At 39.9% G+C, this 14,957-nt stretch overlaps 1 protein-coding gene across 5 annotated transcripts in view; it reads left to right on the plus strand.

Annotated features, from left to right (window-relative positions):
* GHR (growth hormone receptor) overlaps positions 1–14,957 on the plus strand; it is a 162,946-nt gene that overhangs the window by 81,249 nt on the left and 66,740 nt on the right. For all 5 annotated transcript variants that reach the window (XM_017811172.1, XM_017811170.1, XM_017811169.1 and 2 more), the window contains one exon: positions 11,942–12,021. In XM_017811172.1, coding sequence (XP_017666661.1) covers positions 11,952–12,021 — 70 coding nt within the window. In that variant the 5' untranslated portion in view covers positions 11,942–11,951. Of the gene's footprint in view, positions 1–11,941; positions 12,022–14,957 lie in introns of those variants that run through there.

The following is a 14,957-nucleotide window of genomic DNA, read 5'->3' on the forward strand; positions in this document are numbered from 1 at the left end:
TAGTTTTAATCCACCTTTTGGTTCAAATTCATATCTAGAATGTATTACTGAAAGCTTAATCAAAATACAATGGGGTAAATTTGGATCACGGAAATACACTGTGGTGTAAGGGATTCAGACCTGTGACTGCTCATGTCATGAAGCTGAAAAGCTGTTATCTAGTGTTAAATTGCTGCATGAGACTTTACAGCTGCTATCTGTGGGCTGTAGCAGTTTTATGAGACTTGAACTGGCTATTCCTGTCTAAGTGTACACAATTGTAATGTCATTAAATAGAAGAGACGTTCTAGATACTTCTTGCTTTGGTTACGATACCAATAGATAGAACTTGTTATCCTGTATCCATGTTCTTAATGTTTCTGAAACCAGATGATAGAACACTGGATGCATTCATTGCGCCATGGATCTCTGCTTGGGAGATTCGTTTATACTTAAACAATTTCACTGAGAAAATAAGAAGGTCAGAATAGTGAAAAGTTACTTGTAAAAATGCTTGTAAAGTAGGTGTAACTTAGTCATTAGGGACCTCCTTAACCAAAGCATTTTTTGTTGTGGTTACCATGCCTTCTCATACGGAGTTAAACACACTTGAAAAACAATTTATGAATGGCTTCTATTATTTTATAGCTGAAACATCACAAAACAACCATACAGAAAACTGTTTCTGTGCTGTGTTTTCTTGGCTTTCTGTGCCCAGAGAGCCAGTTGATCCCTAGCTAAACTGCCCATTCCTGATTCTCTGCAAGCAGCAGTTGCAAAAAGCGTGCCTAGCACTGGGAGCACACAGCTTGGACTCGGGGTCTGGCCTTGCTTTTGAGCTCCACTACAGACTCACTCGGATTCTGTCATCCTCTGTAACCTCGCTGTGTTTCAGTTTCCTGTTTGTAAATGAAGGCTAATAATTCTGAACTTTCAGAAGGGAGGAAAGCATCCCAATCCTTAGGAAATGCTGTTATTCACAAGGGGCTGTCATATTTGATGTGCTGTTAAGAATGTGTTACCAGACAAGAGCTTAAACCCTTTGCATTTAAGTGTGACCCTTTTTTATTATATGAATCTAGTCACCTGTTATCAAGTCTGATGGCTGAAGAAAAACTTGTATGCAATAAGTGAACTAAAAATCAGGACTAATTTATGCATCAGGGCAATTCAAAACTCATATCTGCTGTGATATTTCACAGGTTTAGTAATGTTGGGGAAAATATAATCTATGCAGAATGCTGCTGTATTTAATGCTGCTGTACACTTTGTAGTAGAACCTAAGAGCAGTTAGAGTCATCATGCTTATTGTGAAATGGTTGCTTACACATGATTCAAGTGTGATTGGTAAGTGTTATACATATTTTAGGATGGTATCATCGTTAATGACTTCTTAAACATAAAAAAAGGATTAAATGTTTTTATTCATGGTAAAGTTTTTATAAAAATGAAAATCTTTGATCTCTCCAGAAGTAAAGCTCCCTGTGATATTGAATTTATTCAGTGTAAGAACCACAAAAAGGAATAGTCATACTGTTTCCCTTCTATACCGACAGTGTCCACACTGGTGAGACTGCCTTTCAGAGCCCAGGGCTGAGTGATATGAGAGTGATTACTGGTGTGGTGATTAAAGGGAGAGAGACAGTTCCTAAGACTTGCTGACAGGTTTCAGTGGAGCCTTGCTCCCTATTTCAGTATAAAAATGGGTACTGAGGCAAGGCTGCTGGTCAGACTTCAGAGGAGCTGGATGTTGTGCTAGATCAGGAGAGCCCCCAGCAGGGTTTTACAAAACTCTCGCCAGCTACAGTCCTATGGTCCTCCACTTTAGTCTGCTCCTTGTTATTGCACTGTGTGTCTTATGTAAGTCCTGGGATCTAGTTTGGTATGGAATTTTTTTCTTCTGGTTTGAATCTGAGAAATACTTAATGGTGGTTATGGGTGAAGGCTCAGGCTCTCAGCGGCTGATACCACGGGAATTTTATCTGTAAACATCTATTTCTTCATGGTCCTACGTAAAATAACAAAAACAGCAATGGAAAACTGTGAATGCACTACTCTGTTTTGATGAACAGTTGAATGTGCTCCAAAGTTTCATTTTTTTAATGAGATGGTGTTGTAATGGAGTTCCTGCAGAGGAGGAAGTCGTAACATTTGTGGAGGCGGACGTGCTCTCCATCAGCCAGCCAGCTTTGCACTGAGCAGCTCTGATTTTTGTAGCACTGTGTGTTGCAGAGTATCTCATTTTAAGCATATCAATTCAGAGTTTGCATATTTTATCTGTGATGTGTAAAAGGAAAGGTTACAATGCAGAACTATCCTTGTGTTTGTGTCTGATGTTTGAGGAATGATATATGCGGAGGGCGAGGTTTACTTCCGCTACACTGGAAGCTAAAGAGCATAGTTTGTTCCTATTGTTTGTAAAAGAGCTATACACTTATTAAGAAAGTGTTGCTAGTTGCTTAAGTGTTTCAGATGAACTGATCTTTCTCTAAATTGTAATTCTTTCTGTCCTAATGCAAACTGTGAGTTTGTTGGTTTGGATTTGGTTGTTTGGTTTTTTTTAATCCACTACAGCTTTATTTTGGGATGCTAAGTTGGCTAGCAGTATATCTGCAAGACTGTAATATTCTTTGGTAGGTAAGACATTGGAGAGGGTTGCAGTCCATACCTTACTCTGCTGTTAGGCTGTGGTGTAAATACAAGCTGCTCCTCTTCCCATTGTCTCTGTTTCCCTGTCTGTTAAATGGATAATGCCACTGACTCCTGCTGCAGACTGTTTCAGGATTTGCTGATGGAAAATATTGTTTGACATCATTAAAATACATCTCTAAAAACAGATCTGTCAAATTACATTTAAAATTAATATGTCTGTTTCTATGGCTTATTTTGCAGACCCTTCTTAATTTTTTAATTGGTAGAGTTTTCTTAGAGGAAGTGATGGAAATCAAGACAAAGCTCTGTCAGTTTCCAGTGTTCATTTTTAACTGCAACCTGGCATCTCCCTTTACCTCACTCATTCCAGAAGACAGGCTTCATTGTATTGCTGTGCTGGCTGCAAGTGCCCACTCAGAAAATTAACTAGAAGGTAAACTTGCTAAACTAGTAAGTGTTTAATAGGTCACCAACTCTAGAGATTACTAGGGATGGCTGTTTGGTTTATTTCCCTTAAATGTCAGGCTGGCTTGATCACCCACTGTGCAGTCCACTTGTCTCCACTTTAATAATCACTCTTATTTCCAAGTTGTTCCTGGATCCCATGTCACATATCCTCTGACCTCTCCAATGCAGGAAAAAAGACTTTCCTTGAGGTTTCCCGTACTTCTTCCTTGTGTGGACTTAAAACACCAAATCCACAGGAATAGGGCCAGGAAGCAATGCTGGTATGATCTTACAGAGAAAGTCAATGGAAAGCCAATCGTACTGCTTCTCATTAATACAGAATTTCTTAAACAGATAATTTTGCTTGCAGTTATTCTGAGAAACAGTTGCATTGAATAGATGTGCTCAGATGCTAACTCTACATCAGTTTAACCAAGACTTAAAGTTACCTTTAATCTGCGTATTGCAGATGCCGATTAAATCAATACACATCACATCTTAAATTGATATGAGCTGCAGGACATACAAAACTGCACTAATTTAAAATGCACTGATTACTGTTAGACCTGTCAGGCTGATTAATCTTATCAGGTGGACCAATTGATAGTAAATATGTGAGTGCTTGGAGTCCTGAGTGGCTATCTAGAAATGCACTCAGAAATGCTTTGTCAGTCATTTACTAGCTTTCACTTACTGCAGTATTAAAGTTAACAACTTCCTAAATGCCATGCAGGCTCTGTTATGTAGTTTTAATCTGATTAGGAGCATACGAATAATTTAGCATGCGATTAAACCATGTAATTAATTTGTTCTATGGTAATGAACTGTTAAGTAATTTCATTAGTCTAGGGTAAATACCAAGGTCTTGAACTTAAATTTTACATCTGCTTGAAGATGTTTTTTCCTGGAAGAAATGCATGTTATATTTAAATGCTATTTAAAATTAAAACCCTGCTCCCTCTGATTTTCTGCAATTGCTCTTTGAGACCTGGAAGGCAGGTTTGGGTTCAAGGTGATTAGAAGAAATTGAGGATGTTTTGTTCAAAAATGCTCATCTCTAACCAAATTCTGGTTCACCTGAGATCAACATGAGTTTCATAATTTTGAAATAGAGTTTGGCAGTAACCGAGCTTTTTCGAACAAAGCATCTTCAATTCCTTTTAATCACCTTGAACCCAAACCTGTCTTCCAGGCCTCGAGGAGTCACTTCAGGAAATCAGAGCAAGCAGGATTTTCATGTTATAAAAAAGCTCCAAGAGATGAGATGTGTATTTATTTATAATGTGTGCTGAAGCCCGATTATATTTGCCCAAGGTAGTAGTTTTCTAACTGGAGTGATGGGCAGATAGTAGCACACAGGAGAAGGCTTGCAAAGAATATGCCAACTAGAACAGTGGAACTGGCCTGCTGTGTATCAACGATCCAGCAGCACATATAAGATGGTTATTTATTTTTAAGCATGAGATTAATCTTGTTTGTTTTCCATCGTGTTCCAGCCTAAACTCCCAGTGATGTCACTTAGGTTGCTTTCCATCACAATTCCTGTGCTCTGTAAATTCTTCATAATTTCTGTAGGTGCTAAGCTATCTGGCAATGTTAGAAGAATTACTTAGCAACATTCTCATGTTAAATATATAATCTTGCCTGTTTAAAATCAGATGTCTTTCACTGCTTTGATGGATTGGGTCTACACTGATGAAGTCCTGATGGGATTTGAACTTGGTTGCTAGCAAGACGCTGAAGAGTTTTTGGGTTGTGTTTGGTTGGTTTTTTTTTAATACTGGTATGAAATTTTCTTACGGCACTTGAAAAATCATTTAATCTCTTTATGTAAAGTCTGAATGTGACATGTTTTTGAGTAAACCCATGTTCTTTTAGTATAGATTACTAGGGTATTGGTTGTAGATACAGACTCAGCTATTTCTCTTCACTTTCTTGACATGATATTTGATATTAAATTGATGCATTACATTTCTTCAAAAAAGATTAGAATATACTTTTGCGCACATAGAGAAAGTTTCTCACTTTTCTTTGCAATTGATTGTACAAATAGCAAAGCGAAGATCAGAATTTTGTCCCTTGGATGATTTATCCAAATAATAATAATTAAAAAAAAAAGGAGTGGGAAAAGCCTCAGAAGAATTACCAATGTCGCTGAGAAAGTGTTTATAGCCTGAAAAAAATTACCATTCTCTTAAACAGGCCTGAATCCACTTCCTTAATGATGCAATTATATGTAAAGCTGAGTATCTGCTCAGCAATTCACATCTGCATGATATGCAGCTAAATGATGCAATTTCTTTCAGCTGAGATGCATCTATTTTGCTACTTTGGTCTCTTTGGGGAAGCTGAAAGGCAAACAAGCAATTAAGTCTTTTCCAAGTTCAAAATTTTCTGTCTGTAGTAGACAGAAACTTAGAACTGTAACTGCAGTCCTCTTTTAGGAGTTGTCTTCTGATGGAGAAATCTAGTGGTCTTACAGCTAAGATCCGCTCTCTCTCTGTACCTCGTCCATCAGATTACTGCTGTCGAAGTATTACAGATTTTGTTGTAAATGAAAATTGATAGGCCATATGCCCCATCCATCCTGAGACTTCCTAGCCCAGTTTTTGGAGTATGACTTTAAATAGCTTTCAGTACAAGGCCAGAGCAATGTCCAAAGTCTGGATTCACTGAAGGGCTCCTTAACCACATCCAAGAACTGATAGCCATTTGGCCTGTTACCAGTTTAAATCAGAGTATTAGCTGACACATCTGCCCATGGGAAAAAGAAACCAGCTGAAGTAAAAGCACTGAAGGTGCCTATTACAATAGAGATAGAAATAAATTGGGTGTTGAAATGAAGATTTCATATAGTCTCTATTCCAAAATTAAAAGTTTATGTAGGGAGAAAAATAATTTTTCTAAATCCAAAGTGAGCAATTAATTTAATAGACGCCATTTGCAATTTTAACACTTTCACACTTGAAACTATTATAAATTAATTAGCTTACATAAAGATCTAATTAATAATACAAAATAGCCTCATTTCCCTAGTTTTAGTTTCTAATTACACTGTACCTTTTAGTAGTCCTCAAATTTGCATCAAAACATGCATAATAAATACAGCTTTATGCTATAGTCCTTCATTGTTTCCCAGTGGGCCTATCTTTTGTTGTTAGGTTTTGGACTTTTTTTTTTTAATTGAAATTTGCCCTTTGTGAGGTTTTTTGGATTTCTTTTATTTGAAGTACATAATTTCTGCTTCTGTGGTATCATTCCTTGTTCTTTTCGTATCCAGGATAGTGGCACACAGTAAGTGAATGGTATGTTATTCATATCAACTGAGATAATTAATACATCTGAGTATACAGTTTTGACAAGGGTTCTATAAAAACAGGCGTTTGTCCAAGGGCTGCTGATGACTTAATCAAGCTGTAATATCAGCAAGGAAGGGAAGAGGGCTTTAGGTCCACTGCAGTTTTAGATTCTGTTGATTGGAAGGGCTGAAACTAATTTCAGTTGCAGAATGACTCCATCCTGTTGGCACTCAGGGGAGTGAGGGTAAGCAAGCAAAGTGATTTCAGCTATGCGTGATTGGCCAAACTGGCGTGAATGTTTTTAGGCAAGCACAGAAGGGTTACCCCTTGGTGTCACTGGTCCTGCCCTGAGATAAATGGTAAGAAATGTCCACACTGTGAAAAATAAAGGCCTTTCACCCAGAAAAATTGTGTATGAGTACATGCATACGCATTTTGTAGTTGTAATAAAGGTGATTCAGGACAGACCCGGAGAGCCTGGAGTTACCATCTCCGTCTCAGCATTTGATCTTATTTGGTGGTGGATCTGTTGGTGTATATTCGTCTGCATTGCACACTCTTGTGCCTTTGCCAGTTTGTGACCTGATGGAATGATGAAACAGCAATGTATGGAAAAGCTCTTCAGATTAATCTTTAACTCGGTAATTTTGTGGTTTGGTTTGCAGCAAAGAGGCTGCCTTTGGCTCTGTACTAGCTGCATATGTGCTGCTGTGGCAAGCAGTGCTAAACTGGAGGACGTTACCAGGGGAAAAACTCTCATATTTGGAGTACTGTATTAATGGCAACGGCAAAAGCAGCAGTGCCTTCATAGGTGCAGTTCAATATCCTTGTCCTCCCCCTTCCTTCCGGTCCTTTCAGGTTCAGGAGCTATCTGAAGGTCAAGATCTCACTTCAAACAAGTTTTGTTTATAAGCAAAACTCCTTATGGTTTACTCCAAGTGTTAACATTTTTACCTGACCAGAGTAGATGCAAACCACTCAGTATGCTGTGACTAAGCTGTTTCTTTTCTCAAGGAGTTTCTTAGCCCAGTTTTGCCTGTTTATGCTATGTTTGCATCCCACTGGAGAGATGTCGTGTTTAAATTCCGTTGTGATTGACCTTACTCCAACATTGCTATAGAAAAAGGCCAAGATTTTTTTTTTATCCTTTTTATAACTCCTGGCTCCCTTTCCGTACTGAAGCAATTAGCCTGAGCTGACCTCTAGCCAAATGTTTCTGTGGTCAAGTTTCAGCTGGCTTGAAGACAGTCAGCTGCTGTAATTTTTTTTTTATCCCCCTGATTTTAGCTCTCTTCATTCTTACAAGCTGCTGGAGTTGGGTAGGATGTAGACTATTATTCTTTAGAATAGAGTGTATTACAAACACTGAATTATTTTTTTTCTGTTAAGTAAGAGAGATTTTAAAAGTGGCATTTGTCTTTCATATGCATATGAGGTAGATGTTGGGAGGTAGATAGTACTAGATTATGAAAGGTCAGTTTTGTCCTAATACCTGTCTCTTGCTAGGTTAACACTGAAGCCTCTGGATAATACTGTTCTGTTGACAGCAAGTTTTCAAGAGTGTCTTAGAGGAAGGGCAGCAGGTGGTTATGGGATGGATTTGTGAGAGAACTTTCTGCAAGGCAGTGGTTGTCTGATGGTGGTGCAGGTAGGACTTCATAGGACCCTTCTCTCAAAATATTTATTCTGAACCACCAAAAGTGGTATCATGATGGGGCACCTCCTGCTTTGCACCAGATTTTCTCCCACAAGAGTGGAGCTGTGGTAGTGTAGATGTCTCTTGACCTCAGATACCACTAGAAGTGGTCATCATACCTGCTGCCCAGCAGAGCTTTTGGTATTTGTGCTGGATGCACAGATGTAGTCCCTGATGCTTCACACCCCTTGCAGACTCCATTTGGCTGAGTGAGGCCTGGAGTACAAGCCCTATTCCAGGGACTCTCAGTTTGAGCTTCAAGGATGTAGCACAACTTGCACTTTACAGAGGCCGTTGCACAAAGGGTGTAGCTTGATGCATCCATGTTTTCAGATGAGAGAAGTTACTGTTCTTGAGCTCAGTCCTGTCCATATTGGGTATGTTCAGAGTACACCAGCTGGATATTTTTCAATGACACAACTTGTCTGGATGGATAATGCAGTGGAGGATCCCATATGGTTTTAGGCAGAGTAGAGACACTTTGTTTTGTCTTGCTAAGATGTTGTATTTGTGAGAATCCACTGAAGGAGCATAATTTGTTTCTATACTACATTTTACTAGCAAAAAGGCAAGGGATGAAGCAGCAATTCTGATAATCTTTGAGGTTTAGGAATGCAAATTAATCCTGTGCCCTGTTTCAGTTGTTTTAGTCAAGCTCTGTGGCTGACCAGGGAAGGGAAGGGTGAGGAGGGAAGGGCAGCTGTGTCCTCCCCTCCACACTCACTGCTCACTGCCGTGTCTGTACTGCCCCGGTCCTGCTCCTGGGCTGTGTCTTTGTGGAGTCCTGTTCCATCTGGTTAGCAAACAGGTTCGTTACAATAAATGTTTATGGATTAATTTTAACTGGAACAGTTTCCTGTGGAGTTCACTTCATGCAGGTATGTAAACAAGTCTGCCAGCTCAAGAGGAACAGCAGTACTGGAATGGAATTGTTTTCAACTGCAGTAGCGAGACCTTACTGAAGTGCAGCATGTTTGTTGACCTCTGTGATGTGTTTCCAGGCTCCCAGGTTGGCACTCCAGCTGTCAACCCACTCTTCCTGGAAGGAAGCTGAGATGGCCGCCAGTCAGGGGTGCAGGGATGGAGGGAATAGCTGTGCTGTGACAGCTGCACATGAGAGCCAATCCTGGTCCCGTGCAGTTATGAAAATGAAATGGTGTGCTCAGAATGATGAACTCAGATGACATTTAGTGTCACAGGAGAACTCCTGTGAGAGTTCAGGCTTTTCTTGTGCTGTTACTAGCCAGGAAGAAGTAGGAAAGCTTGGAGAAGAGTGGTAGGAAGATTAGCAGGGGTGGCGGACATGGGAGAATAGGAAAATGTGAATATGGAGGCATCATGGGATAACTGGGTACTGTGACAGGCAGAGAGCAGGAGGTTTGTAAATAAAGTGACATTGTGCTCAGGCCTGTGAAAGAGAACACAAAACTTCAGAGAGAAAGTGGAAGGGCTGAGGGGGAGGGAAGACTGTTTGACAGTGAATAAATTCTGTAATAAGAGATGAATTGGCAAATACAGAGACATATTTTTGTGGAAGATTTATGAAAAAGAGACAATGAGGATCCTTTAAATAAGAGTACAGATGAAGCAGGAGGACCAGTTGAGCTAGCTGAAAATGTAGCTGATCTCAGATGAACGTCATGCTGTGCCAGTGGATCTCTCTGAGAGGAGGATTTTTGGCCTGTGATTTACTTTATTAACTTTTCCCCAGCTCTGTGCACTCCAGCAGCTGCAACTGTCACTGCTCCTGGTCCTGCTTCCTCACTCCCACAGTGCCCTGAATCCTCACTAACGCATTTCTGTACCCCTTCTTTCCTCCCTGTCCACTGAGAACAGGGGAGTCACTGTTGGAGAGACCTGTGTCTGCTTGGCCAGGGGAAGGCCCTGCTAGTCCCTGCCTGGTCAGTCCACAGAGCTCCTCCAGCTTCTCTCTCCATGTAGCTGGCCCACGCTTACTTAGGCTGGCCCAAGTTGGCCTGGGTAGTGCTGCTGGGCATCCTTGCCCTGATGTGGGTGCAGTAGGGAGCATCTCCTGGTTTGCCTTTGCAGGTCTGGCTTAGGCGTTGCTAGTCTAGAGCAGTTTGAATAAACGCCTCCTATGCCGAGCCTGAAACATGAGAATTATTAAGCAGTTGCATTAATGAGGATGTGAGAAATACCTTCTGATTTTCAAGTTTTGTACGGAACAGCATGAATGAGAAATGTGGAGTTCGTAATGGTTTTGATTTCTGTGGTGTTATTCATTCTGTTCTCTTAGGGTAAGAAAATTGAGGGAATTACCTTTTAAATTCAGCATTACCATGTTTTACATACTCTGCATCCTTGCATTTTACAGTTTTTAACCTAATTCAAACTTTGCTAACTCTACTAGGAAACTGACTAGTTTTTGACACAGAGATTTGATAGCATGAGTTGTTAATTGGTAACACGCACTTAGAGATTGTTACACGTTGTTTGGACACTTGTGATTTAATCTCCTTTTAGATAAAGAAAGCAAATCTCTAATTGAAAACAGTCCAACATAGAATCAAGGTCTGTCATATGGATTTACTGTCAAATGTGAAAATGGAGCTAGTATTCTCTCTCTCTCTCTCTCTCTCTCTGCTGTTTCATTGAATAGGGGTGTCAATGTATCCTGGTAGTTTTGTGCCACAGAACAAAAAACTGCTTCTTAACTTGTTTCAGCATCAGTCCTCATTTTAACATCTGTGTTGCAGCATCTCTGGTAACGTCTGTGGTTGTAAATGGTCGGGTCCCCATACTATCTATGGACACCTCATGAGGTTTTGGGAGCAAGGTACAATTCTCTGCAGTAGGCTGCACTGTCTGCAAGTCCAGCACAGACCAGCTTCTGCCCTTCATTATTGTTACCAGATTTTGGTGATAATGGCAGGAGCAAAGTAGTGCCTCAAAACAGGATCGTGTGATGGGGTTGTAGGATGTGTGTGTGTGGCACAGGTGAATAAGGTAAAAGGAGGAGCGTGCTTTTGGGGGAAGCTGTAAAGGCTTGTTGGTTTATGCTAGGATTTTAAGGGTTTGAATGCTTGGAGATTGTAAAGGCTTTAGTGGGTGTGCTCAGGTCTCCATCAGAAGGTTCTCTCTCAGAAATGACATAGGTAAAAGTGAGACAGTCTCCAGGGCAGCCCCCCAAGAGCAGAGTGGCTGAGCAGGGGCACCGAGACAGGTGCTTATGGTTGTGCAGGGTGCCAGTAAGGAGCAGATCAGAGAATTAGCCCGGGTTACTCTCATTCTTGGAGCCCCACAACTGCTGCTACCCTCTCTGCTCCTGGCGTGCTGCCTGCCACGGGCGGTGGCCATAGGTACAGAGAAGGTGCTTTTCTGCTAACAGCCATTTCTGGTGTGGGAGCTGGCCTGTGGAACTGCATCACTTCTCTCAGCTTTACTGCATGTAGTTGTAGACTTGAGAAGGGTTGTACTTGTCAGGGGAAGATGAATACAGCTTCACAGGAGCATTAATTGGAAAGGGGATCATCACATGTTTGTTCCCTGAAGGAGTACAGTTCTTTTCCTACTTTCACATTTAACCTGTGCTAGTCATTGGGATCCATCCCCATGTGGCCATTCCCTGGAAGCAGTCTAGAGATTGACAATACTTGTTTTTTTCCTTTTTCAATATTAAATGAACTACAAATGCATAAGCTAGTTGTCTTATAAATATAGTATATACTCTCTGTCCTAGACTGCAAGATGATGTACTACTTTATGAGGCAATAAACCATAAACTAAATATACTTATGGTTTAAATCCAATCAGAAATTCAATAAAACTAGATAATAGTTTAAATGTCATATCATGTTAGTAATATTTGTTTATAAAGAAACTCTTCCACTGTCTTTTGTTATTACAGAATTAGAAGTATGGATCTTTGGCATTTGCTGTTTACTTTGGCACTGATCTGTGCAAATGACTCACTTTCTACAAGTGATGGTAAGTTTTATGATACCTTTCCATGCCTTTGTGTGTGTACACATATATATAATTTTATATAAACAGTATTTTTATATTCAATTTTTCATGACTGTGCAGCTTTCTTGATTGCAGTAATGCAGGTACATAATGTGAAATGTGAAAAATACATCGGTTAATCTTTTGTAAACGTTGCAGAATGAAGGTGAATTTCATAGACAGTTTTTGATGTGTAAGCAGGCTGGATCATTGTTGGTGTTAGATACCTCAATTTTCTTTGCTCAGGTATTGAAGTTATGAAACAATTGTATGGGATTTCATTTTCTTATATGAACTAGTGGGTTTTTTTCTTTAACAAGTCTTCTAGTGTATTCATATTTTAAATATAGGACTATTTGGAGATACAGAGGAAGCATTTAAAGACTGTACACTTTGGATCTCTGGCCAATAAAGTTTCATAAGAAATAGACTTACAAATTCTTGAATAGAGGTTATAAAAGGGATTTTAAAAAAACCGTGTACCTTCAACCAGCCAGCTGGACTAGTCTTTAACTTATTTAACAAAAATTCCCATAAACTCCAGTGGAACTCTTTCATGTTGTTTAAAACTGATCTGCTTATACTTGTTATGCTCCAGTTATGTAAAGAAGTGCAACTTAAAACCTGGTTGTCTCTGTCCTGTTCAGGTCTTCAGAACAAAGACAGTAACAGTTTTCCATAATAACTAATTTTATGCAAATGTGTCACTGCTTCTTCCAGAGCTACAGAGCAGCTGCAGCCAAGTGGCTCTGTAGGCAGGTGCCCCTCCTGACTCCCTAGCCAAAATCCGTGTTAGCAGAACAAGTCCGAGACAGCAGTTTGATGAGTCATTTTTTAAAAAATGGGATGAAAACAGCTTCCACAGCAAAGTGCAAATAACCTGGTACAATTTTCAGTGAGAATTTCTGACGTCTTTCCATTCTTCTTTTTAAATTTAGCTCCATACTTGCATGTTACTGAATGCAAATTAAACATTTCCAGAGTTGCAAGTCATGTTTCATTAGCCTTTCTACTGTTAGCTGTAAAATATGGTACTAAACCAAAGGGCTGTGGCATAGTTGCCTGTAGTCTTAACTGTTCTACAGTTTAAAGGTATAACCATCCTCCTTTGTTCTGATACAGTTCTGTATTTTTTTGGAGTTGCATACTTCAAATTTCTAGGTATCTATATTTGCAGAAGCACTGGAGAGACTTTAGGGATGTTACTTTGATGTTAAAGGAGACATTAAGCCGAAATAAAAAATAATTAAAACTCAGATGATCAGTTCTCAGGTGATTCTTCCATAAAATTCATTTTGTTTATTAACAAACAGGTTTGGAGAGAGAAAACACAAGTTTCTGTTTATTTACTTCTATGTGTGTGGCTCCAGTGCTTGTCCTCTGTGTTATCAGGAAGAGAATCTATAAGACTGTCTCCTCCCTTGCTAGTTAAGGCTTTTTCTTTAAGTGTTACCAGCTTTTGTTCATTGCCACTACAGAATGGTCAGTAGAACAAAAATAAATGTGTCCTGAGTTGATTCTTTCTCCCACTGTGTCTGCATTTTACAATAGATTCATTCAACAGAAAAAATAATCCTTGCCCCAGTGCAGTCTGCTGGACCAACTGATTTCTCTCCGAAGTTTTAAGGGCATATGAGGATTTTATGATCCTTGGCAGATGAGCTGTGGTCCAGATATGCAGTAAAAATCTGTTATAAATAAAACTTGACCACAGCATCATCTTTGTGTGACTTTGTCTATACTGATAAAATAGTAGCTTCCATGAGATTACCTTCAGAACCAAAAAATTAAGAACATTTTCATTGTTTCTGTGCTTAAGTACAAGGTACAGCACTAAATATATATGTCCTGATTTGTTGCATTATTAAAGCATTGTATGTGTGAAGGGGATAGAGCTTCGTTTGGTGATTTCTAATGACTAACTTGCTTCTAATGTTGTAACACATTTATTCTGAGTAGGGCACGTGCTCAGCTGAGAATGTCAGACAAGAAAGTATAAGTTGAACAGGAATATTTGAGATAACAGCATGAAAGAACACCCATTTGCTATTCTTGCATGATTTAGGACAGAGTATTAGATGAGAACTGTTTGTTAGATGTTTCGTTCTTTTTTTTTTCCATGTGAATGTGCTCATACCTGCAAAAGTCATTGTGAGCATCCAGTTACACTCGGGTGATGAATCCTGACAATCTTATGGAGCTCTACCCAGCACAGTCTTGCTGAGGCCTTCCTATAAACTTAAATGTCCTCCATACCTGTACCATATCTGATTCACTGCCAGGGGGACTGGATCTATGATGACATGGTTCTCTAAAGAATTCACTTCAGTAGTTGTATTTCAATCTGTTATGGAACCAGTATAATATAGACTTGTACATGGGAGGCTTTTGTGTCTTGAAAGTAAACAAAACTTAGTTTCGGCCTTACAAGAGCCTGTGCTTCAAGCTGGCTCTGTGTCGTGGGATTGGATCCATCCTTGACACAGGGTGAAATCCCATACGTGTTTCCTCCTTGTGGGATCGAGGGTGTGAGGCCAGCAGTTGGCCAGGCAACTGCGTAACATTTGAGACTAGATACTGGACATTTAATCACCTATTTGCTGTCTCCAGGCTGGTGCCCAGTTCTGCTGAAGGCTTTCCCTTTATTTAGCTTGTTTTTCATGCTCTCTTCTTGCAAAGAGGTTGGATTTCTGGCTCCTTAAACTGAGACTGCAGCTAGCATGAAGTGACAGGGGTGCCCACTGTCTGTGAGGGTGATGCTGAATGTGATCAGGCAGGTCTTTGATAGTAATTCAGAGCTGAGCATTTTCAGCCAGGCTTTCTACCAGGGATGCTGACCCACATGCTGTCCATATCCTCAAGATGCCTGATGTATGCTGATAAGGGCAGAACAGAGATAGTGGTAGGAAGAAAATGTG

The sequence above is a fragment of the Lepidothrix coronata genome, unplaced genomic scaffold (genome assembly GCF_001604755.1).
Source record: "Lepidothrix coronata isolate B3197 unplaced genomic scaffold, Lepidothrix_coronata-1.0 Scaffold31, whole genome shotgun sequence".
NCBI classification, from domain to species: Eukaryota; Metazoa; Chordata; class Aves; order Passeriformes; family Pipridae; genus Lepidothrix; species Lepidothrix coronata.